Genomic DNA, 24,572 nt, shown 5'->3' on the forward strand with positions numbered 1-24,572 from the left:
TGACCTTCACTTTCATGGACGGATGCAGTCTGCATTTGGTGCACGTGGTAAGGCGAAACGGGTTTTAATTGGACTGAACTGGAATAAACTCAGCCGATGGAGGTCGTCCGTCACTTGCAGGTCAGGCCTCTTTGAGATGGTTAAACACCGCGTGGTTGCCGTTGTGAAGGCCAAGCTGTCGGCTCTCTGGATAGCGGCGCAGGTGGAGCTCCAGGGCCAGTATTCCACGCAGCGGGTGCAGGCTCTCTTCGCCTACAGCAACGACACGAGCGCATTACGAGTATTCTTCGTGTTGGTGCTGACGCCACTGCCCTGTCTAATGATCACGACGTGGTGCAATTGCGCCCCATCACGGCGGGGGTCCACGCGAACGATCTCTTCTTCGTGCGCGCGTTCGTGTCTTTCTGGGTCGCCAGCGTCATGACGTACGTCCAGTTCAAGCACATTGTGGCGGAGGCGCCGCTGTCCTCCGCGCAGATTACTATCAGTGGGGCTGTGGTGGGAGGCCTGACCGCCGCTGTGATGTACGCGCTCGCTCTCGTTATCGGATTTCCGCTGCCTTTCAGCATTGCAGTGGTGTCTCCAGCTTGGCTCACACTTCTCTTGCTGCCCTTGACTTCGTGGATAAAGCGAGTTTACTCTAATCATACGGTTTGGTCTCACGTGGTAAACTCGCTCAAAGTAATGATGTGCCAGGAGACGCTCATTGTTGTCTACCCGGCGTACTTTTACATTTTCACGACGATCCCATCAAGTGGCAAGACGGCGTTTGCCCTTCTCTTACCGGTTATCAAGCTCGTCTTGAGGAATTTTATGGCCAATGCGGTCGCGCATTTGAACGACGATGTCCCCGAGGTCGTAATTCTTAACGTCGAAGTGTTTAGTGCGCTGTTCGTGGCGTATTGTATGCAGAACACGCCGTCTGTCAAGACGACGTTCGTGCTGATGGCGGTGGACGCGCTTCAGATGAGCGCGTCGCTGTATGATATTGGCCACGTCATTCAGCGCATGAAGACGTTTAGGAGAGAAAGTGAGGCGACACGTGCGCTCCTAATACGCAGCAGGCGGCAAAGTGTAGAGTTCAACCTGGCCCAGGCCATTTTCGACCGGCAGATGAAGCAGCGCAGACCATCGGCATCGATCCCCTTGCGTTTAGTGTCAACGATACTGAACTTTCTTCGTCCGTCCACCCAGTTAAAGCTGCCCCGATTGAAGACCAACAGGAATCCCAAATGTACGCGGTTACGTCTCCAGTTGTTGCTGGACCGAGCGAGCGTGACTTGACGAGCTCGACAACTTTGAGTCTTGAGTTTGAATACGTACAATTACTGCGAAAGGTGATGTACATTACGGAGTTTGTAGTGCGGCTGAACTACGTGGAAGTGGTGATCCCGTGTATTTTCTGTGAGTATGCTAAGTTACTGCATAAAATGTTGGAGGCGAAAGTGATATTAACACAAGTTTTCTACCCGGACAGCGGCGTATTTGTTCATAATGTACCACCTCCCGAATCGCGCGTACTATGAGCAAATAGCGGGCATGGATCCAACGCACCTACGCAGCACTCTATTCAGCGTGTTGCTGTACTCTGGGCTTCAACTAATTTCGCTGGTCGTTCTCAACTACGTCTTGTGGCGCAAGTTGAAATTCTCGGTCTTCTGTCAGCTGGCTTTCGTGCTGGAAAAGCAGTGGAAGCAAGTGCAACACAAGCTCGTGTTCTGGGTCTTTTACAACGTGCAGGCTTTGCTCCAGCATTTCGGTAAGTTTACTTATATGCTGCGTCAATAGTTTGTTATGCTAAAACTGAAAATGCCCCTACCGGTAGGCTCAGACTCCACTTTCAAATTTGCCTGGATGCAAAAGGATCCCCGCCCACTTAATTAACTTATAAATACATTACCGATGTGAAATGCTGACTGGATAGTTTTTTTACGGCCTGCCTCCTATGCGTTTAGTAAAGTTTACGGTTAAAACGATAATCCGTAACCGTTAGGTCATTAACATTTTGCACGACTTGTGGACTCATCCATGGGATCGTTCCAACGAATAACACATTTTCTGCTGTAGTGATTCAACTCCGTTGAATATTTCAAAGCTTCGTACAGAGCATATAAGTATAATACTCGTAAGGCTTGTTACCGTTTCTAGATCAAAACGGCTTACATGCGAGAGCTAGCTTTAATAAGGACGACGGCAGTTAATCTGATGGGGAGGCGGCCGCTCGAAGCCACAAAAACTGGAAAGTGTAGTCCGATCCTAACGAAATACACACACAGCTTATTCAATCAGACATCCTCGAAGGAAACAACGGCAAGAACAACAACAAAACCAAAAAACAACTTACCGAAGTGCTGTAACGAGGCTTGGACGTTGTAGAAAACCCACAAGATCATCCGGTTCTGCACTTGATTCCACTACTTCACCAGTACAAACGCGAGTTGGTGAAAGGCCGAAATCTGCAATCGGTGCCACAGCACCATGTTCAGCGCAACCAGCGACGCAATTTGTAGCGCGGCATAAAGCAGCACATTCATCAGAGCGCCGCGGAGCCGATCGTCATCCATGTGAGCCATCAGCTCGTAGTACGCTCGATTCGGGAGGTGATACATCGCGAACAGGTAGGCAGCTAACGCAAAGCAAAACAAAAGTGAGAGGCCAACCGTCGACCAATTGAAGAGCAGTCGAGTAGCACTTACAGAAGATAAGAGGGATGACGGCTTCAACGTAGTTAACCAGCATCACGAACTCCGTGATGTAGAGCACTCTTCGCAGCTCTCTCACGTACCGGTACTTGACGCTCTTGCTGCCGATAGCACTAGCAACAGCGTCCTTCGAGGGTCCACGCTGATCGTCATTGACAAATTCTGCCAACAGAGGAGCAATTGTTGCCAGCAATCCGTGCGTTTTCGGTGGCTTCGAGGTGATTTGCTTAAATGGCTGCAGTATCTTGGACAGCTTCCGCGTCGAGGCCTGAACTAGGGCAAACAGATTAGCGGACGAGACCCGTCCATCGCTTGACTTCCGTCGAGCTTCAGCGTTGGCGCTTTCACTCGAGTTTCTGTGCTTCGCTTGTACTGCTACTGCCTTCACCACTCCGCTCTCTTTTCTCAACGCTCTCATGCGTTGGACAACCAGTTCAATGTCGTACAAGGAGACACACGATTGAATCGCTTTGGTGGCCATGAGGACGCCTGTTGTTTTGAGCGACGGTGTACTTTGTATGCAATACGTTGAGAACAGCGCACTGAACAGGTCCACGTTGATGACGACGATCTGAGGGACTTCATCTTTCAGATGCACCGCCATTCTCGCGAGCACTCCGCGCAATACGATCTTCACAACTGGCAGCAGGAGCGAGAACGCAGTTTTCCCGCTGTCTGGGACTGTCGTGAAGAAGTGGAAGTACGTCGGGTAGATGAAGACAAGGGACTCTCGGAACACCGTGATTTTCAGCAAGTTGATACACATCGTCCACACTGCAGGGTCGGCTCGAGCCTTCTTCATCCACGAGAGGAGCGGAGCCAGCAACAAGTGGACCCAAACTGGAGAGACGGTCACGATGCCGAAAGGTAGAGGGTACCCGATGACGAGTGCGATCGCATACATGGCGCTTACTGTAACTCCGGCGACAACCCCGCCGAGGTAGATGTTCTTTACGTTCGAGAGGGGGGCTGGCTGGGCCATGTGCTTGATCTGGCCGTACGCCGTGATGCTGGCGATCCAGAAGCACACGAACGCTCGCACGAAGAAGAGCTGGCTGGACTCAATTCCTTCGCTGATGGGGCGCAGCGGCACGGCGTCGACGATCAGGATCAGTAGGAAACACGGCAGCGGCGTCACTAGCAACAGGAGCAGCACGCGCAGAGTACTGACGTAGTCATGGTAGCGCCGAGTACTTGCCCTGCAGCTCGACTTGAGCCGCCCTCCAGAGAGAAACGAGCTTGGTCGCCATGAATGCAGTAGCTGCGTGCATGAGAGAGAGTCGTCGTCTTGTCTTGGTCGGCGGCTTGAATAAACACGAACTGGTCGCAGAATTAGCCGTCCCGCCTGGCGCGTCGATTTCCTGAAAAGTACGAACTATATGCGTCGAATGCGCGAGTTAGATGTTCATTACAGTAGTTGCGACGCGGCAAGACATATTTAGGCGAGTACAGTCGTGGGTTTGGCTGCTTCGGTAAGACTTTCATGGTTAGGTGGCGTGGCGTGGTATCCTGAGACGTTGAAGTGATTAAGTTGAGACTGAAAGTGCAAGCAATACATGGATTACCCGAACTTCAAACTTCAAACTTCAGTTTCGTGACGCAACGACGTGGCTGTACCCATCTGCGCATGACGAGCTCCGAAGGATTGTGCACCTGTCGTTTTTGTCACCGCGTGTTGCGCATCAGACTCGGGCGATTATGTGCGCAGAACGCAATCGAACCGAGCTCCAACGATGAAGTCGCCACGGTTCGTCACGCTCCAGCTCGTCGCTCGGCGCTGCAAATACTACGCGTTCATCAACGCCTTCATCTGCAGCGTGGGTCTGGGAAGCTACTTGGCCGTGTCGTCTGCGCACTCTGCAATGACGGGAGTGGGGGTGGTCTACGGCGCGAGTTCGCTGCGCATTCTGGCGATGGTCAAGTGGTTCGAGTGGATTGCGACCAAGAAGGCGCAGATCCACGGACCCAAGCGCGTGCAGCTCACGCAGGAGCAGAGTGGAGCCATCTACCGCCGCATCTTGTGGCTCGTGGTGCCCACGGAGTGCGTCTCCTTCTGGTTCGCACAGCAGACAATTGCTGAAGACTCTGTGGATTGGCGGTCGTTCCTGACCGAGTACGCGTGGTTCGTGCCCAAGTCGCTGCTGTTCGAGGTGCTCTTCGACTTGTTCCACTACTGCATGCACTGGACGTGCCACAGCTCGGCGTGGCTCTACCAGCACGTGCACAAGCAACACCATCTGCACCTGCACCCGTGTCCGCTGTCGACGTACGAGCAAGACGGCGTCGATCTCTTCCTCACTAACATGCTACCGTTCTTTCTGGCGTGGAGTCTGAGCTTCCCCTTCTCGGCGTTTCAACTGCATCTGCTGTTCGCCTACAAGACGTACGTGGAAGTGGCGGGCCACTCTGGCCTGGAGGTCAAGGGCTTCTCGTTCCCGCAGATGCCGCTGCTGAACAACGTCACGAGCATTTGTCTGCGAGTGCATGACCACGACCTCCACCATACGCACCCGCGCTGGAACTTCGCCAAGCGCTTCTCGCTTTGGGACAAAGTCTTCGGGACATTCCGTCCGGGCAGACCTCTGACGGAGAAATACCACTAAGCTGCCTACGATTACGGTAAAACTCGGCAAGACGTTAACACGAACGGGCTCACAAGACTTAAGCAAGGCAGCGGGATGGCTGGATTGTATAAAACTTGAAGCACCAGTGCTTAACACGGCCTCGCTGGATGAAGTTCCCTCACTGAGAAATATCACTCTTAACTGCAAGACCCCAAGGAGAGAAGGGCTAGATGGGAGAAGCGATACGGCAGCAGTGTCTTTGAATCTTGGCAGCATCCCACTCCATTCTCGTACATTGCAAGTTACGGAAGTAGACACCAACTATCTACGAAGTCGATATCGAGTTTCGAAACAAGTCAAGGGATGTTGTTGAGCTTACTCTTATTTGTATCTCTTTTTCAAGGTCTAGTGCATCATAACCCCAATGCACTTCTACCGCCGACTTCTGACCTAGAGGCACGTCATTCGTTGTGGCGTGGGGGTGACATTCTGGTGTAGTTTGCTGTCTAAACCTTCACAACTTCAAATGTCATACTTAGTAGTAAGTCTCAATGGCTTCTAGCATGTTTTTGGCTACTGGTTTTAAAGTGGCGCACGCCGCGCACTCGATGCTGACCACCATGCATATTGCATACGTACTGCTCGGCTGTCGATCACTTTCTAGCAACCTGTTCAAACACGAGTTTTAGCACCATCGTCACCGCTGGCGCGTCCTCTACCAACCCCGTAGCTACTCGTTTGTCCCCACGCAGTCCGTCGCCAATAAAACCGAACCCTTCTGAACCATTATACAACGAAACGCTGGCCCAGCCAGCGGGCGGATCCTGCTCGTCGCCCTCCTGTCCTACCTAGCCAGACGCAATAGCATTAGAACCAACGCCACTATCATGCCCGACTGTGCAACCCCAGCGACCCACCTCACTTGCGTGCCGTCGTGCAAATATCGACATGAGGAAAGCGATGTCGTGTGTGAAGTTGCGGAGTCCTTTTATAAAAAAAGGTGACACTTTTACAGAAGGTCTCTCATCATAATGATAACATCAAGCCATACAAAATAATAAGTACGAAGATTGTCTTCTTCAGAAGAATATTGAATACGTGAAGTGTATAATATCTTGCTGCATTTGCTTGCTCCTGCTTACAGTTCTGAACTAGAGCTCAGCGTGCCGCTTCGCCGGCGCTTCGCCTGGGTATGAGGGGTTTAAGCAATGATAGGGCGCCCCCGTTTCGCTCGCGGAGCTCGCTGCACTACTCGCAGCGTGGGGCATACAGTCGGTCCCTGCGGTCCCTCCGAGATTCAAGCAGGGAGCGGGGCCAACCTAATCACGTTCGCTAAAGTGCGATTTTTAGCGTTACCATGTCTGTTTTATGAACGGCGCCCCATGTCAACGTGGACGGCAATCTCGACGCTGCCGTTTACATGAAACACCCGATGGATACATGCAATATGTGTCTGCCTCTGAACTATTCACGGGGCTGAAATTTGGCACGAGTGGCTGCTTATACGCTTGCTCTAGCCCGCTGCACGATGCAGTGCACCGCTGCGGCCATTTATATAAGTTAGCTCAGGAAGCTACGCTCTCATTTGCATTTGATAGGATGGACGGTTTACGACCAACGCTACGATTTAGGATTTGGCGTACCCCTTTTTATATATTTTCTAACCCCTCCTAATCAAGATAATCTGGTCTGGACATCTTTGCCGGGTTTCACAATAATACATCGAATGTATCTCGCCCGAGACGATTCCTGAGGGCTCATCGTACGGTCCTTGAATTACTACGTGATAGGTCAGAATTACGCTCATCAGTTGTCCACTAACTAGTTACAGCGTGCAGTATTGGGAGTAGATAGCAGTGTAAACCACAACAAATGCAAATAACTACTTAGCCAACTTCAAAACTGCTGCACTGAATACACGCACATTTTAGCCAAACCAAACAACGGGGGCATTCCGAAGAGAAGCCTACATCAGTGTATGAATTAGTGATGTCAGTCTCGTGTTTTTTAGTATTCTTATTGACACTGAGGTCGTTACAAGAAGTCTTTGAGGAAGAGGTTACACGATTCGTTCAATGTCGGTGTATGCGAAGGCGGAGACCAAATCACAAGACATAAACGATGGCAGCTACGAAAGAGGTCCGTTGTCAGTTTCCGTGGTGGGAACGTGCTCTTTATCGTCTAACTGGCTGATAGAGAGCTTCGCCTCACTGGGGTGACTCCGACACGCGTGGTTATTCCTGAACGAAAGCTAGGGAACGTGTGCAGCACCAAAATGTTGCGGTCGACGAAGCATTTCCGCCGCAGAAAAAAGAGCAAAATATCGACGACATTCGCCTTTTGCTCTCCTTATCTATCTCTAGGCTAGCCCCACCCACCACCCAATACAAAGCTTCGATTAGCGTGCTCAAGCATCGGTGGCGTTTTGACTATCCGGTAGTCAGGTTATCCCGACCAGGTGGTCGGGATAAGTGCTCCCCTCAAAAACGCCAACTAGTGCTCTAGGAAACGGAACGGCCTGAAGGCTGCACGAAATATCATTAAGTGAAGTTGGGCTCGTGGAAGACTAAAGGACAAGGCTAGCTCTCCGATGAGCCCAGGCTTGCCTGGGCTCCAGGTTCGGTAGAGGCGAATTTGTGAAATCCTGGAAATCGCTGTCACCTCCCCCCTTTCTCCGGCTTGTAACCCTAACTTGCCGTGGGATACATAGATAACCATACAACTCACACAGTACGTGATACCGCAAAAGGCACTCAGCGCTACAGTCTTGCGGTATCAGCAGAGCTTATCGCAAAAAAGTCCGACCAAGTCAAACAAAAAGACGCTAAGTCACCATTTGACCAATCAAATTTCGGACATAACCGGACATCAAAAATTTGAAAGTGAAAACCACTCTTAAAACGCGTAAAAACACTCTTATTCGATTGCTTTTAACACAAGATATCCAATAATATACAATATGTCGCGCTCCAAATAACATCAGGGATTTCGGGTCCGAAAATGGAGATTTTTTTTTCAGACCGATGTTACTCCTCGAGTTCTCAATACTACGGAGTGTTCGACAGCTTAAAAGAAGCCCAAGACTCGCCTCTTTCGATGGATGAGGTTAAATCGTGATTCGTACTTAGGTTCGTAAGCACCTTTTCGTTTGACGCGGTCTCATCTGAGAACTAAGTTGTGGAGCAGCTAAAAAATGAGAGTGTTCAAAGCTGACGGAAAAGTAAAATAGGGCTCTTAAGTGTAAAGGGGGATCTCCCCTGCAAATGACGTGACTTGCAGGAGTCACTGAAGTGTAGTAAGCTTTTTTGGACTAGAGCTCAGCGCGCCGCTTCGCCTGGGTATGAGGGGTTTAGTCAATGACAGGGCGCCCCCGTTCCGCTCGCGGAGCTCGCTGCACTACTCGCAGCGTGGGGCCGAGCATTGGATACAGTCGGTCCCTGCGGTCCTCGGAGTACAGTAGTACATTGCGGGCCCCTTGATGACCGACAGACAGGACGTAGGATTTCATTTGAGTTCCCTCCTAGTGGGAATTGGGCCCGACTCGGACACATAGACGTGTCGGGCATGCGAGACCACATCGCTTGCCTAGCTAAGTGCACGACAACGCCTCCACACACGCGTTTACGCACCTTACTTAGGGGGAGGTGACTCCGAAGGAGGTAATCGATTCGCACGCCGTCCTACACAGCGTGGGTGCCAACAATATTGCCGCGCGCCGGCGACCCTCAATTGGCCTCGGCAAGGGGAAAGTAAAACAATGGAGGGGGCGAGGGATATATACATTTTTGTCCCGAAAATGAGTGCTTACAATTTTATCAGCCACCCAGGGCTTCGCATTATGTGGTAATACTCAATACGGTATTAATACAGCACCCCATGCCTACTGTATTGCTACTTTGCGCACCACTGTCTGGCTTATGTATTAGCTGCATTACTATAGTTGTAGTTTGTATTATTACGGTCGTAATACAGACGGGGCCATGTCTACTAGTACGTAGAGTGCCCGCAACTGGCATTGAATCCCAACACTTTAGCTTGCAATGGGCTTGAATAGGACTCCTGCTGTCGATCTGGGCTCCCGTGGCACCGAAACGCGCTCCATCCTATACTTTCATTCATTATTATTTAAGTTCTCTACGAAATGCACACGACTCTACAGTAGACTACGCAACAGTATAACAGCAAACTACAAAGCAGCACCCATCTACTTCCAACTCCGCCGAATTACTTCCGAGATCAATCGTATCCGGTCAGTTCTCAATTCGTACTTACTAGCTGTGAATCGCACTTATATGAATACTATAGTTTATCCTAGTAAATCTTTGGGAGCTCATTAGACTGCTGCTGTATCTACTACTGTAGTACTGTATTACTACACACCCTGTCTGTTTCTGTGGAGCATGCTACTATAATAATGCACACCATTCATCCGTATTACCTGTAGTGGTACATGGTTAATGCGAAGCCCTGCAGCCACCTCCGGAGGCGGCTGACAAAATTGTAAGCCATGAGCAGAAAAGCTCGAGGGAAATGAGCAGCAGCATTGCAAGATTGTGAGCACTTAATTGGGCAACTTCGAGTCCCCCTATTACAGTCAAACCTGTTTATTTGATTCTCTCTATATGAGCCCCACCATTTAAATGATTCAGAGTTTAGCGGAACCTAGAAATTGACTTACTTTTTGTATGGTTTCAGCTATGAGTAACATTTTGGGGAACCAAAATGAGTCTAACCTGTTTATATGACTCAAAGCTCTCCAGATAAACACTTCGAAATCCTTAAAAATACTCTCCTACACCTCTCTGCGACCACCATTGGGTATATAAGCACATACAAAACGATAAACAAAGTTGAGAGTCACCACTGCTCAAAATAACTGCGCACGACGATTTCATGTATCGAGTTGCTGTAATCGACCTTTGCCGTGGTGCACTTATTATATCAGACTAACTATCCATTCTATTTGAGCCATTACATTATGTATAATCAACTGTCTAAACAAAAGTACACACACACACATCACGGCCTCTTAAATATTTTTTAAAAGCACGAAGCTACGCAGTTTAGAAAAAAATGTGTCGAATATAGCCATGTACTATTACTGTAGTAAATACTTACATGTTGCCCTGGTACATTAACTGACCACTACAGCCAGTCAGCTTTAGTATTGTGATTCTGCCTTCGTACAGGCAAACACGACGGCTCATATTTTAACAAGGGATCCATCAGTCATGTAGTTAGAAAAAGACTGCCCCAGCAAAAGACAAAAATCGTCGGAAATCCGGATGCGGGTTTATTAAAAATAAATAATGAACTTAACACTGTCTGACTGAGAAAACTCTACCGATTTTCGGGAGTAGCACTTTTTAACTTCTTTAAAAGCGACTAAAGCCGCAATCTCGCTGTTCAGACATGCCAATGGCTACCCATAGGCTACAACAAGTGACATTGCCTTCGCGTACCAATGTGTGTGCGTCTGCTGTTGCCCAATATCCGCCCAATAACTCGCTAGATCGCGCATATTCAGCCGATTTGGCCCCTAGCTTTTTGTAAGATCTATCAAGCATAAATCAAAGCTAAAAACATGCCCTTACAGAATAGAAAGTGATCTTACTCCACACATAAATCTATCGCTGAGCTGCCTTATAGTGACTGGATATGAGCCGATAAAAATGGCTTCTAAGCGAGGAAATCGTTGAAAGGCTTCTTGCTGTAGTCACATCGCAACATCATCCGCCAATCATATCGCTCGAATTATGCACAACCAGACGATATCGTCTGTATTATTGATCTGATTTGCATAATCACAAGCTGTCTGCTGAGGCCACCTTACATCGCAAACGCCCCAGCGCAAGCGTTCAATCTTCGATAGCTAGCGCCGTAGGGTGATCTAAACCACAGGACCACCTTGATTTCGAATATCACGAAATGTACAGACAACGACAATGAAATCCGCCCGCTATCTGAACACTATCCTCCAGTATAACGCTAACCTTCAAGGATTTCGAGTATTTTTCGATTGGCCGGTCAGGATCTTGAGTATGCATAAAACTGTAAAATGTACACGATTAAGTGCATATATTACGTGGAAAGTGCACGTTTTACACAAAGTATACAGATCCGCTGATATGATTGGTTGATCGCAGATTTCAAAGGTATGGCGGATTTCATCGTCGTTGTCTGTACTGTAAGACGGATTAAGCCCTGCGTTCATTAACAAAATATTTGAAAATCTCAAAATCGGCCGTGTCCCGAAAACGGGCCATATGCGGTAACCAGTCAGCCAGAGTTAAAAGTTCGACTACATGTATTAATATCGGTATGTGAAACAATTGGCGGGAACCCGGGTACCCATCGGGACCCCGGTTCCCCCAATACTAACGGTACGCATGTATGATCAAATGTATTGGTGCTGGTGTAAGACCTACACTAAATGCAGCGTGCGTTTGGCATGATACGGAAGATGAATTCATCTTCAGTCTTGCTTAACTTGCCGGTAACGTACCAATAGGGAGCCAAAAAAAAATCACGATTTGGTCGGTATCGGTTGCGGGAACCCACGTTCCCGCCAATGGTTTCATGCGTCGGTATCAGGTGCACAATGAACATCAAACGTCAGTGCATGCACATCTCCTGTTCACATCGCAACACTACAACTTCAACAATCTCCTGTATGAAGTATGAGATCTCAAATACGGTACAGACAACGACGCCGAGACGTTCTGCTGATACCGCAAGACTGTAGCGCTAAGTGTGTTTTGCGGTATCACGAACTGTGTGAGTTGTATGGTTATCTATGTGTCTCAATGCGGGTTAGGGTTACAAGCCGGGGAGGAGGGGGGCAGGTGAAAAGCGATTTCCAGGATTTCACAAATTCGCCTCTACCGAACCTGGGGCCCCCTTAACTATAGGCAAGTCTGGGCTTATCGTAGAGCTAGCCTTGCCGTTTAGCTTTCCAGCGAGCCCAACTTCACTTAATGATATTTCGTGCAGCCTTCAGGCCGTTTCATTTCCTAGAGCACTCGTGGAACTTTGGGAATTTGGCGTGGGTGACCTCCGTCCCCGCCCAGCTGCCAGACTGGGCCAAAGTATGGCCATGGTAAAAAACACGATTTGCATTGGGGTGTTTTTTTGCGGTATCCGCAGCAAGAGCCAACGACGCCATACCTTTAAATTCCGCCCATGTCGTTCATGCGATCAACCAATGGACGCCGCCCAAAAGTACCCTTAGGGGGTGTCATACTCAATCTCTAATTTTTTCTCTAAATCAAAGCTGCACAGGTACTGTATGTCGAAGGTTCGTGATATATGCCAGGATTTAAAGAAGGTTGCTTGTTGACTCAACAATGTTGAGGGTCGAGGTGGTACAGGCGTCCCCGGCCTATTCGCCACAGTGGTACATATGATATTTGAGAATCAACAAGATTCACGCGGTCTGAACATAAATGAGTATGTACTCACTTACTAAAAGCTTAGCTCAAGAATACTGGAGGTATTCCCGCAACGTGCCACTTGTCGTAGTAGGTCTCGCTGTACACTCATCTAAATCAATATGCTTGCAGAAGCGCAAATTTTGAGAGCTTGTTGTACTTCCTGCGCGAGGTACATTAAAATATACAGCCGGGACTAACCCGGGGATGCCTGTACCTTCTGGATAAGCTCATACAAAAACAAAGCTAAAACTAGTAAAGTTGCGAAATCAGAGGCCGTATACCGTGAAGTACGGTCGAGTTTATTGAGGTCTCACCAGATGTGAGGTGGGGATATGCTAGGTCTATCAACTCCCGCAGGACTTGACATATCTCTTCGTGCCCGGTTGGTTAGGGCATGTTTTTACATTCAAAATTCAAGTCTAAAATAGCGTGTGCAAATCCCCGGAATATGTGTGCAAAACATGCACTTTTGGAAGAGATGACCTCCTCATCTTTTTATCACGTATCTATAATATTCGTCAATGAAATAGATGTCAACCGTCCATTGCACCTTTTCGTTGCACACGAAAAAATGTACTTTTTCAGATTACCATATCCTGTTGTTTGATGTCTTGGAGCTAATATCAGCTCTTTTTCTACGTTATTTTCGTCGCTGAATTTGTCTCTTTCTCCGCTTTTCAATGGTATTTTCAGATGTTACTAACTCCACCTGGATGATTGGATATTATATGCGAATGCAAATTTGCATTCCTCGGGCACGAAGAGATAGGCCGATAGGGTGGTTTTGGGCGGCGTCCAATCATATCAGCGGATCTGTATATTTTGTGTAAAACGCGCACTTTCCACGAAATAGATGCACTTTATCATGGACAATTTACACTTTAATGCATACTCAAGACCCTGATCGGCCACTGGAAATACACTCGAAATCCTTAAAGATTAGCGTTATACTGGAGGATAGTGTTCAGATAGCGGGCGGATTTCATCGTCGTTGTAGACACCGACGGAGAAACCAGGGCCTAAGTACTGTACTGCTCAAAGAATCGAAGTGTCTGGTTCTTGGGGAGCGTTCAAATCCCCGCGAGCGCTCTCGCGGGCTTTTTGGGATGCTTGGAAGATAGTGCGGTGGATGTACTGTACCTCGCGATAGTACACTGAGGAACTTGCCCTGAAACTTCGGTGAGATCAAAGGCTAACGTCCAGTGAACAATATGCTAGGACCAAGGGGAACAAGAGGAAGAAGAGAACGTGATAGATTTATTACTGCAATAGGATTAAAGATAAAGCTCACTTCGGCATTTGCCCTCTTCTACACAAGCATCAAACCGACAGCTCTCCGCCATGCTCCAGTTATTCGCTCGACGCTTCAAATACTATGCGCTTGTCAACACCTTCATCTGCAGCGTGGGCCTGGGCAGCTACTTGGCCGTGTCGTATGTGGACTCTCTAGCCACGGGCGTGGGCGTGGGGGTGGTTTACGTCGCGAGTTTGCTGCGCATTCTGGCGATGGTCAAGTGGTTCGAGATGGTTTCGACTACGAAGGCGAAGATCCACGGACCCAAGCGCGTGCAGCTCACGCAGGAGCAGAGCGCAGCCATCTACCGACGCATCTTTATGCTCGCGGTGCCCACGGAGTGCATCTCTTTCTGGTTCGCTCAGCAGACAATTGCCGAAGACTCTGTGGATTGGCGGTCGTTCCTGACCGAGTACGCGTGGTTCGTGCCCAAGTCGCTGCTGTTCGAGGTGCTCTTCGACTTGTTCCACTACTGCATGCACTGGACGTGCCACAGCTCGGCGTGGCTCTACCAGCACGTGCACAAGCAACACCATCTGCACCTGCACCCGTGTCCGCTGTCGACGTACGAGCAAGACGGCGTCGATCTCTTCCTCACTAACATGCTACCGTTCTTTCTGGCGTGGAGTCTGAGCTTCCCCTTCTCGGCGTTTCAATTGCATCTGCTGTTCGCCTACAAGACGTACGTGGAAGTGGCGGGCCACTCTGGCCTGGAGGTCAAGGGCTTCTCGTTCCCGCAGATGCCGCTGCTGAACAACGTCACGAGCATTTGTCTGCGAGTGCATGACCACGACCTCCACCATACGCACCCGCGCTGGAATTTCGCCAAGCGCTTCTCGCTTTGGGACAAAGTCTTCGGGACATTCCGTCCGGGCAGACCTCTGACGGAGAAATACCACTAAGCTGCCTACGATTACGGTAAAACTCGGCAAGACGTCAACACGAACGGGCTCACAAGACTTAAGCAAGCAGCGGGATGGCTGGATTGTATAAAACTTGAAGCACCAGTGCTTAACACTAAAAAATAGAAGTACCACTTTCAACTGCAAGACCCCAAGGAGAAGGGCTAGATGGGAGAAGCGATACGGCAGCAGTGTCTTTGAATCTTGGCAGCATCCCACTCCATTCTCGTACATTGCAAGTTACGGAAGTAGACACCAACTATCTACAAAGTCGATATCGAGTTTCGAAACAAGTCAAGGCACGAATAACCTTGTGTTCGGGCATTGCACGAACTTTTCCGAGCGTTCATTCTAACGTCGTGAGAATGATCGGGCAAAACTGCCCGCGCTCTGGAAAGCTGCGCAAGTTGAGCTACAAGGCTCGTACTCCACCAGCATTCATTCAGCATTTTGCTGCCACTACCGCAGACTACTCCGGATTTCCAGCCCCGACATTCGTAAAGAATACGAGCGTGTTCTGCGACAATTACGGCAGTCCAAGCACTTAGGCGCGTTCATCCAAAGGAACGCAACCAACTTTCGCACACGACATGTATTGTGGAAACCGATTAGATTGTCCGAGCGGATTAGCTGATAAAGCAGCGTTCATGAGAGATTTGACTGGTACTAAATCGGGGATCCTTATAGTTGCATATGTCATTGGTAAGGGTATAAATCAGTGTAGCGTTAGTAAAATAGGGATTGCCAGATTACCCGCCAACAATACGCGGAACGACCACTTACCACCACGAGCTGACTGTTTCGCGCTCCTACTAACGAGCAATAGCATCGCGTGCATTAAATACTTCTCTGTGAGCAGTCGACGTGTACTGCTATCTATTTATCAAGTTGTGAAGCCACATATGTGCGCTGTCATTTCTCGTCAGCATTAGCGTTTGTCGGTTTTACCTTAAATCTGCCGCCGAATGCCGAGTGTTCGGGCTGATTAGCATGCAAATCAGTCGTCCGAGCTTTGTAAGCCACTGAGCAGCTAAATCAGCTTGCCACATGGCGTTGTAGGCACAACAGACTGCTCTGTCAAATCAGAGTGCAAAGCTTAGGCTGTCGATCTAATTAGGAGGTCGGATTTAGTAAATCCGACCCGATTAAGCTTAATCATCTGCTTAACCAACCGATTTATATTCCAATTAGACAATGTAATCGGTTCCCACAATACAACTTCGTCTCACATACCGCACCGGCGTGGTGTTTCGCACAGTGGTGGATTAGTTTTATTTTCATTATCTAATACGACTAGTACCAGTACATAGTATCTGTCCAAATCGAGAAGGACATTAAATCGGTAATTGAACCATTCATTCGCTCGTACTCCACCCAGCGAACCGAAGTATTCTTCGTCTACAACGACAAAGTGAGTACAGACAACGACTTACAAAGCCGGCAGACACAAAAAGCCGGCAGACGAAGTCAAGCAAAGCTTAACATAAGCAAACCAGCCAACCAGATTCAATCAAATGACTTCATCTTTGTATACCATCTGGTTTTGTGTACTTTATGCAACACGCCGTGTGTTTTATGACAGTTTTACAGATTTGACGGGAGGGAATTTATCGTTGTTTTTATATAGGAGGATGGCATTAAGCATGCCGGCTTTGTAAGTCGTTGTCTATACCTTCCGTGTTCTTTTGGTCTTTGTGTTGACACCGCTGCCTTGTCTCGCTGTCACGACGCTCGTGGATTTGGTTCCTCTGCGACCCCCCTCGGAGGGAGTTTACTCGAACCAATTGTTCTTTGCGCGGACCTTCGCCTCCTTTTGGCTCGCGAGTGGAGTTGTGTACATGCAGTTCAACCAAATTGTGCCACAACTGCCTCTGTCCAAACACCAAACGGTCAGCTATGGTGCCGTTGTCGCTACCGCATTTCGCATGTAGAGAAACACACCCCATGTCATAGGTTTAGGTTAGTTACTGCACTCGAGCCTAAGAACAATGTAAAACCCACAAACTGGGTCACGCGATTATTTCGTACGCAAAATGGGCAAGATGGTTGGCCTTGTCATGCAGATGGCGCGGAGCGATCTCCTCTAGGATGGCGCTTAAGCTAGCAACAAGTCTCTGCGCCATCTACAACTATGTTGCACAGGAACCACACCACTTAACCAATTATCTACAGCGTTGCTTCTTGTACTACCATCGCTACAGCAGCCGTGTTGTGCGCTCTCTCGAGCTTACGCGGTGGTTTAACCTCGTGCTCCCCATATCCCGCACTCAGGCGCGCCTCAACTGGGCCCACACCAGGCGTGGCTACTAACTATCACTCCGACGAGGCGTATGCCTCCAAGCGCGCGGGGAGGGGGGCAGCGCGACGTTGACGAGCGGTGCGCAGCTCTTCCCCTGCGCTTGGAACTGGTGGCTCAATGTGAATGCAAAAATGCGCAAAATACCCAAATTAGGGGTGTATCTCTCTACGTGCGATCCCACGGACTTTTCTCTCGCATCTCTGATTGGTTAAAATAAAGGTGTATCTCTTAAACCGCTGTAGCACTCTACATGGTACTTGCACAGTTGGAGTGGTCTTTGGTCTTAGTCTTTGGGTGGGATTTCCAGTTCCTTTTACGATCATTACCGTCTCTCCTATTTGGCTGACTTTCCTGTTCCTACCGGTTGCGTCGTGGCTGAATAAAGCTCCCGTAGATGTGGAGATAAAGCAGCTCATTATCAATAGTTTCAAGGTTTTGTTGTCCCAAGAAGCGCTAGTGATTATCTATCCAGTGTATTTTCACCTGTTCGCCATGATTCCAGAGAGTGGGAAAACGCCGTTTGCGCTCCTATGAAGCTGGTGTTGCGGAATATCACAGCCCACGCGTTGAAACACCTGAATGATAAAATCCCGGAAGTCGTAATTCTGAACGTGGAGGTGTTTAGCGCCTTGTTTGTGGCGTATTGTATACAAGACACCTCATCAGTAGAAACCACGCTCATGCTGATGGCCGTAGATGTGCTGCAGATGTGCGCGTCGCTGTTCGGCATTGAGCTACTTATTCGGCGGAGAGCGGATATATTTCAACAATTTGAGATCGAAACTACGGCAGCGAGGCAGATCGCACTGTATACCAACAACTACAGTAGTTAGTGCGCGCCGTTTGGGGATGAGCGTACCACTCCCGAAGTTTATGCTAAAGCAGTCTTCCTCAGTCCGGCCTCTCCAAAATGATTTATCGTGCTGCATTGATGGCGGGCCAATAATGGAAGGCGAGTTAACCAGCATAGTGGCCAAGACATACGAGCATCCTCGCCATGGTACAGACAACAACAGACCCGACCTTCGATATAGTAAGGAGCTGCGAACCGTCTTGTACATCACCGAATTTGTGGTTTTACTGAACTACGTGGAGGTCGTTATCCCACTAATATTCTGTAAGTGCATCTGCTCGCCTTTGTTGATACTGATGCACGGTTCATTTACTGAGATTCTGTATCTTTTGCACAGCTACATACTTGGTCACGATGTATCACCTCCCGAATCGTGTTTACTACGTGGTTAGACGAGGACCAATTACGCTGCACGCTTCTCAATGTTTTGCTGTACTCAGGGCTCCAGCTGGTGTCTCTAGTGGTTCTTCACGTCGTGTTATGGTACCGACTGCATTTATCGGTGTTGCATCAGCTTTCGTTTGTCCTGGAAAGACAATGCGGCCAAATTCAGAACAGACTGATCTTTTGGGGTTTCTACAACGTGTAGGCGTCGCTCCAACAATTCGGTAGGACCTTCAGTAGCTAAGTTGCGCGAAACCATTTCGGCACTCTTTGAAGCTGACCTTCTGATCTTGCATCTTGGTAGGAGCTGACTACACATTCAGTTCGAATGGCTGCGTGAGAAATCGTCGTCAAACTAGCTGCAACAAGCTTGAGTATCTGACGTTTGCGGATCGCAATTTAATTGCATCGTCATCACATCACGCTAAGAGCTATCTCATCTTCGTGTTGTTTTAGTTTGGTTTTTTCCGTGAGCAACATACAGCGATACGAGTTATGGTGAAGTGTGAGCTAGTTCAGCTCGATTGTTGAGCTGAGTGTGGCGCGATGGGTTAGCTACATTCGAGTGCTGATGCTGTCAATGGTAAGATTGAAGCTCATGATAACGTGGATAGCGTCGAAGTGTGGCTATAAGCGCAATGCTCAGCGCAGCGTGTCCATCATTCGATGCACCATATGGACATTTTTATCATCAACAAGATACATTGTCTGCTATCGTCATCATCGGCGGCTTACTTAATGGCCAGGAAGCCCGTTCATGCTGCAATGGCGGCTGCCACGGCGGGACGGAATTTTTTGTCGTTGGCAACAAAAATAACTCAGCTGACAAATCGCGGACCTACGACCCCCCGTTGTCAATCTTGCTGGGGTCGGTTGTTACGCACCCCTTCATCCTTAACTCACTATCCACTAACTCCGCTCGACACATTATTTTATTTTATTTGTTGCGGTTTAGTTGGCTAACTACACCCGATACTGCGCTCTGCTGCAGCCTCGCCTACGGATCGCATGTTGGAACAACACGCGCCCACGGTAGTCGCTCATAACTCCTCTCGACGCAGCGAATACGAAATGATTGCTCGCATACTAGCAAAGACAGTCGCCTTACGGCAAGCCGTGCAAGTCGAGTTGCAAGGTAAGTACTCGACGCAGCGAGTGCAGGCGCTCTTCAAGTATCATGACTACGTCAGCACTCTGTGCGTGCTGCTCGTGTTGCTGGTGACGCCGCTGCCGTGCTTCCTGCTGATCCTGATCGTCGACGCCGTGCCGCTGCGCCCCATCAGTGAAGGAATTGAGTCCAGCCAGCTCTTCTTCGTGCGGGCGTTCGTGAGTTTCTGGATCGCCAGCATCACGGCGTTCGGCCAGATCAAGCACATGTTCCCGCTAGTTCCTCTCTCAAACGTGAAGATCATCTACCTTGGCGGAATCGTTGCTGGAGCTACAGTAAGCGCCATGTACGCGCTCACACTCGTCATTGGGTACCCTCTACCTTTCGGCATCGTGGCTGTCTCTCCAGTTTGGGTCTTCTTGCTGCTGGCCCCACTTTTCTCGTGGATGAAAAGAGCTCACGCTGACCCCGTTGTACGCGCGATGCTGTTCGATCAAGTGAAAACGCTGATGTGCCAACTTGCCCTCGTCTTCATACTTCCACGTTTTCACTATCGTCCCAGAAAACTCAAAGACGGTATTTTCACTCATTTTACCGGTCATGAAGCTTGGGTTACGTGGTATATTGGCGAGAACGGTTGAGCATATGAAAGATGAGGTCCCCCAAGTGGTCATCTTCAATGTAGATATGTTCAGCTCGTTGTTTTCGACGTACTGCATGCAGAATTCGCCGTCGGTGACGACGACTTGTGCTCTGATGGCTGCAAAAGTGCTGCAGATGAGTCTATCGTTCTATGATATCGAACTTGTGGTCCGGCGCATGAAGGCCTTGAAAATGGAGAGTCGTGACGGAAAGGCAGTGAGTGTCCGAAGCAAGCACAGGAACACAAGTGTGGGTTCCGAAGTCGGAGACGAGAGGAAGCCAGGTGATAGCCGGGTTTCGTCGGTGACTCTTTTTGCTCTTGTCCGGGCTTCTACCCGAACGATATCACGGAAAAATTACCCAGAGCAAACTAGTGCTCTGCAGCCTAAAACGCCAAGAGGATTACTCGCAGCGGTTGCGCCTATGCTGTCAAAGTTTGGTGACGATGACCGTGCTGGGCATACAAAGGAAAATGTATCGGATACCACCAGCACGAGCGTCAAGTATCGGTACGTGGTAGAGCTTCGAAAGGTTCTGTACATCACGGAGTTCGTGATGCTGGTAAACTACGTGGAAGTCGTGATCCCAGTCATATTTTGTAAGTATTCTGAATATTTTGCAATGCTCAGCCACTCTAACATCGGTTACGCGTTTTGGATGTACAGCTGCGTACTTACTTGCGATGTATCATCTCCCGAATGGCACCTACTACGACCAAATGGCCGAGATGGACGATATTCGGCTTCGAGAAGCTGTTTTCAACGTGCTGCTCTATGCTGCGCTACAGTTAGAGTACTGAGTGTGGTGTTGAGGCACAGACTGCAGATTTCGGCCTTTCACCAGCTTTCCTTGGTACTCGAGAAACAGTGGGGTCAGATACAGAACCGAATGATCTTGTGGGTTTTCTACAACGTACAAACTTCACTGCAGCATTTTGGTACGACTCTCGATTGTTCTTGTTCAGATCGAAGGTCTCTAAACATTGTGGGGTATTGTTTTTACTAGGATCGGATTATTCACTGCACTTTGCATGGCTTCGGAAGACTACGACATCGACACGTTAGCAAGACTTGACAGCATTTATTTTTTCTATAATGCCAGCACACATAATACCTATTTCAAGAAATTATTGAGCTTGCACAATACAGCAGCTAACTGTGGCACGGTCTGGTGCTCATAGAATGGATAATTACAAACGACTGAGCTGGTATTTTCGCTCTTGACGTACCAGTTCTTTCAGTACTAATGCTGTACATCGTGAAGTCGAAGCTCGCGGTAATCTGGAAGTCCGCGCAGGTGGAGCTCCATGGCGCATATTCTACCCAGCGTGTACAGGACCTCACCACCTACAGCAACGAAATGGGCTTTGTACGCGTGTTTCTGGTCCAGCTGGTCACCCCACTGCCGTGTCTCGCGATAACTGCGTTGGTTGACTTGCTCCCGATGCAGCCTGTGCATGAGAGCGCCGAAGCGAACAAACTATTTTTTATACGCGCATTCTTTTCGTTTTGGCTCGCTAACACCACCACATACAATCAGTTCAAGCACATCGTGCCCCAGTTACCGCTTTCTAACGTGAAGATAGCGATTTACGGCGCTGTCGTGGCTGGAATCACCGTTAGTGTGATGTATGGATTCACCCTTGTTATTGGGTTTCCACTCCCGTTTAGTATCATCACTATGTCACCTGTGTGGCTGTCGCTGTTCCTCCTACCGATGGTGAAGTGGATGATTATCTCTCGCAACGATCCGGTATTGAGGCCTTTGGTGGTCACTTCGTTAAAAGTGATGGTGTGTCAAGAAGTTCTGGTCCTACCTACTTCTACCTCTTTACGAAAATTCTGGCAAGCGGCAAAACGGAGTTTGCGCTTCTTCTATTCTTCTTTTTGTACCTCTGCTTAAACTAATATTTCGAAATGCCATGGCGAAAACGGTTGGATACTTGAGCGATGAAGTTCCTGAGGGGGTCATTCTCAACGTCGAGGTGGAGAGCGCGCTGTTTGTGGCTTACTGCATGCAGAACACCCCGTCAGTCAATATGATGGCTCTACTAATGGTTGTAGATGCACTTCAGATGAGTACATCGCTCTACGATATCGGGTGAGGGGTCCAGCGAATGAAGAGCTTGAGGGAGCGAATAAAACGGAAAGCAACAGCAGGGAGCGAAGGACCACGAGAGTACGATGATCTCGCTCAAGATATACTAGTTCGGATATAAACACTCACAAGACTTCGTATACTTTTCTCCATTCCTTGAGCAAAATGTCTCCAACGGTCTAGCCACTCGGATTACCGGAAGGGGACAATCAAGCCACAAACCGCCGTCACAAACAAGGAGCGATGTAGCAGTATAAGAGCTAGTTCGACAACGTGGAGTCTTCAGTATGTTCAAGAGTTGAAGCGGGTGCTGTACAAACTACGTGGAAGTCATTATACCGCTGATATTCTGTACGTGTCAACAGACAAGTGTGGGGGCTGGTTGATCGCTAACTCTACATTGTATGCTATGAACTGCAGCAGCGTATCTGCTTGCGATGTATCATTTACCAAATCGAGCCTACTACAAGCAGATCGACGACATGGACAACGGACAGCTATGGAACACTCTATCGAGCGTCCTCATGCACGCAGGGCTGCAGCTCGGGTCTTTGGTTATCTTGAACGTGGGGCTATGGCATAAGATGCGTCTCTCCGGCTTCCGTCAGTTGTCATTTGTATTGGAGCGCCAGCGCAGCCCGGTGCAGAACAAACTAATCCTCTAGGTATTTTTCAACGTACAGACAGCATTGCAACATTTCGGTAAGAGCTTCGCTCCATTCTTTTTATTCCAACCATTTCTAAGCACCCACTCATAACAACATGAGCAGCCTCCGTGTTTTAATTATCCCGCTACTCACTCCACTTCCTGGCCTCATTTTGATCACGGTCGTCGACTTGGTGCCTCTACGACCAATTGCCGAGGGAATCCGCGCCAATCATCTCTTCTTTGTGCGAGCATTTGTGTCCTTTTGGATCGCCACCGTCATGACGTACGTCCAGTTCAAGCACATCGTGAAGTCAATGCCTCTCTCGACTGTGCAGACTGTCGGTATCAGTGGAATCATCGCAGTTCTGACTGTATGTGTCATGTATTTACTGGCACTCAACGTCGGCTTCCCGCTGCCATTCGGCAGTATCATGGTATCGCCCGTTTGGTTGCCGCTCGTGGTCCTCCCTCTCAGTTCATGGATGAAAAGAGCTCGAGCTGATCCAGTCGTTTGGCCGTTCGTGATCAACTCGCTGAAGATCATGGCGTGTCAAGAAACCCTCGTTACGATATACCCCATGTACTTTTATCTATTCCGAATGGTCCCAGAGCACGGGAAAACAGGCTTTGCAGCTCTTCTCCCGGTTATGAAACTGGTTTTACGCAACATTGTGGCTAAAACCGTTGAGCATATGAACGATGAGATCCCGAAGATCGTCATTTTGAACGTGGAATTGTTCAGTGCTTTGTTCGTTTCCTACTGCATGCAGAATACGCCGTCAATACAAACGACGCTGGTGCTAATGACCGCGGACGCGCTGCAGATGGCTGCGTCCTTGTACGATATCGAGCTGGTTGTGCAACGATTGAAGACGATAAGAAGACAAATCGGTGTCGACGCATCAGTGAGTCGGTTCAGCCTCAAAACGTCGGAATATCAAGTTGCCCAGGACATTGTCGACCGACATGTTGCTTCTTCCCCGACAAAATTTTCCTCTTTGCAAAAATCTTTAAGGAGACTATCAGCAACTATCGGAACTCAATGATATTGGCAAACCCCAAGCCACCACGCGGGAGCATAACTCGATATTCTTCCAGCTTGACCCAATTTTGAGGAAGGAAAGCCTCTTTGGGCCACATCGAAGAGACCTATCAAACGCATTCAATGTATCCAAGGAGGCGGAATATGTGCACAATCTCCGAAAGGTATTGTATATATTACGGAATTCGTGGTCTTATTAAACTATGTCGAAGTTGTGATCCCTATCATTTATGGTAAGTGAGGCACATGAGTTGAGCCCGCTCGAATTTAAAGATTTTATCTGACTGTTGACTGTTGCAGCGGCGTACCTGCTCACGATGTATCACCTCCCCAATCGCGCGTTCTACGAGCAAATGGCCAGCATGGATTACATGCAGCTCCAGAAAACTCTGTTCAACTTGTTTCTGTATTCGGGGCTACAGTTAGCTTCGCTGCTCATCTTGAACGGACAGAATGCGCTTCTCGGTGTTTCGACAATTGGCTTTCGTACTCGAGAGGCAGTGCAGCCGCGTCCAGAATCGATTGATCTTTTGGGTCTTCTACAATGTACAATCGTCTCTGCAGCATTGTGGTAAGAGCTGCATTTATATCATAAATTCTGAC

At 48.8% G+C, this 24,572-nt stretch overlaps 7 protein-coding genes across 7 annotated transcripts; 6 read left to right on the forward strand and 1 right to left on the reverse strand.

Moving 5' to 3' along the window:
- Window positions 1-136: 136 nt before the first annotated feature.
- PHYSODRAFT_247592 (hypothetical protein) lies at window positions 137-1,408 on the forward strand (the record flags this gene model as incomplete). Its single annotated transcript, XM_009516785.1, has 4 exons — window positions 137-235; window positions 259-1,030; window positions 1,195-1,234; window positions 1,363-1,408. 4 exons carry the CDS (start codon window positions 137-139, stop codon window positions 1,406-1,408), a joined length of 957 nt encoding a protein of 318 aa, XP_009515080.1.
- Window positions 1,409-2,414: 1,006 nt separating this feature from the next.
- PHYSODRAFT_247670 (hypothetical protein) lies at window positions 2,415-3,952 on the reverse strand (the record flags this gene model as incomplete). Its single annotated transcript, XM_009519759.1, has 4 exons — window positions 2,415-2,626; window positions 2,697-2,864; window positions 3,246-3,868; window positions 3,897-3,952. The coding sequence occupies 4 exons, from the start codon at window positions 3,950-3,952 to the stop codon at window positions 2,415-2,417; spliced, it is 1,059 nt and encodes a 352-aa protein (XP_009518054.1).
- A 483-nt stretch (window positions 3,953-4,435) lies between these two features.
- PHYSODRAFT_472109 (hypothetical protein) lies at window positions 4,436-5,305 on the forward strand (the record flags this gene model as incomplete). Its single annotated transcript, XM_009516786.1, has 1 exon — window positions 4,436-5,305. The coding sequence occupies one exon, from the start codon at window positions 4,436-4,438 to the stop codon at window positions 5,303-5,305; it is 870 nt and encodes a 289-aa protein (XP_009515081.1).
- An 8,735-nt stretch (window positions 5,306-14,040) lies between these two features.
- PHYSODRAFT_472110 (hypothetical protein) lies at window positions 14,041-14,895 on the forward strand (the record flags this gene model as incomplete). The annotated part of the gene is made up of 1 exon (XM_009516787.1): window positions 14,041-14,895. The coding sequence occupies one exon, from the start codon at window positions 14,041-14,043 to the stop codon at window positions 14,893-14,895; it is 855 nt and encodes a 284-aa protein (XP_009515082.1).
- Window positions 14,896-18,139: 3,244 nt separating this feature from the next.
- PHYSODRAFT_293518 (hypothetical protein) lies at window positions 18,140-18,659 on the forward strand (the record flags this gene model as incomplete). Its single annotated transcript, XM_009516788.1, has 2 exons — window positions 18,140-18,311; window positions 18,385-18,659. 2 exons carry the CDS (start codon window positions 18,140-18,142, stop codon window positions 18,657-18,659), a joined length of 447 nt encoding a protein of 148 aa, XP_009515083.1.
- Window positions 18,660-19,502: 843 nt separating this feature from the next.
- On the forward strand, window positions 19,503-20,980 carry PHYSODRAFT_321538 (hypothetical protein; the record flags this gene model as incomplete). The annotated part of the gene is made up of 4 exons (XM_009516789.1): window positions 19,503-20,036; window positions 20,263-20,397; window positions 20,617-20,779; window positions 20,847-20,980. The coding sequence occupies 4 exons, from the start codon at window positions 19,503-19,505 to the stop codon at window positions 20,978-20,980; spliced, it is 966 nt and encodes a 321-aa protein (XP_009515084.1).
- A 443-nt stretch (window positions 20,981-21,423) lies between these two features.
- On the forward strand, window positions 21,424-23,973 carry PHYSODRAFT_475870 (hypothetical protein; the record flags this gene model as incomplete). Its single annotated transcript, XM_009516790.1, has 2 exons — window positions 21,424-21,905; window positions 23,403-23,973. Coding segments are annotated over 2 exons (1,053 nt in total), but the record flags the coding sequence as incomplete, so codon positions are not given.
- Between the last annotated feature and the right edge of the window lie 599 nt (window positions 23,974-24,572).

The sequence above is a fragment of the Phytophthora sojae genome (genome assembly GCF_000149755.1).
Source record: "Phytophthora sojae unplaced genomic scaffold PHYSOscaffold_1, whole genome shotgun sequence".
NCBI lineage: Eukaryota > Oomycota > Peronosporomycetes > Peronosporales > Peronosporaceae > Phytophthora > Phytophthora sojae.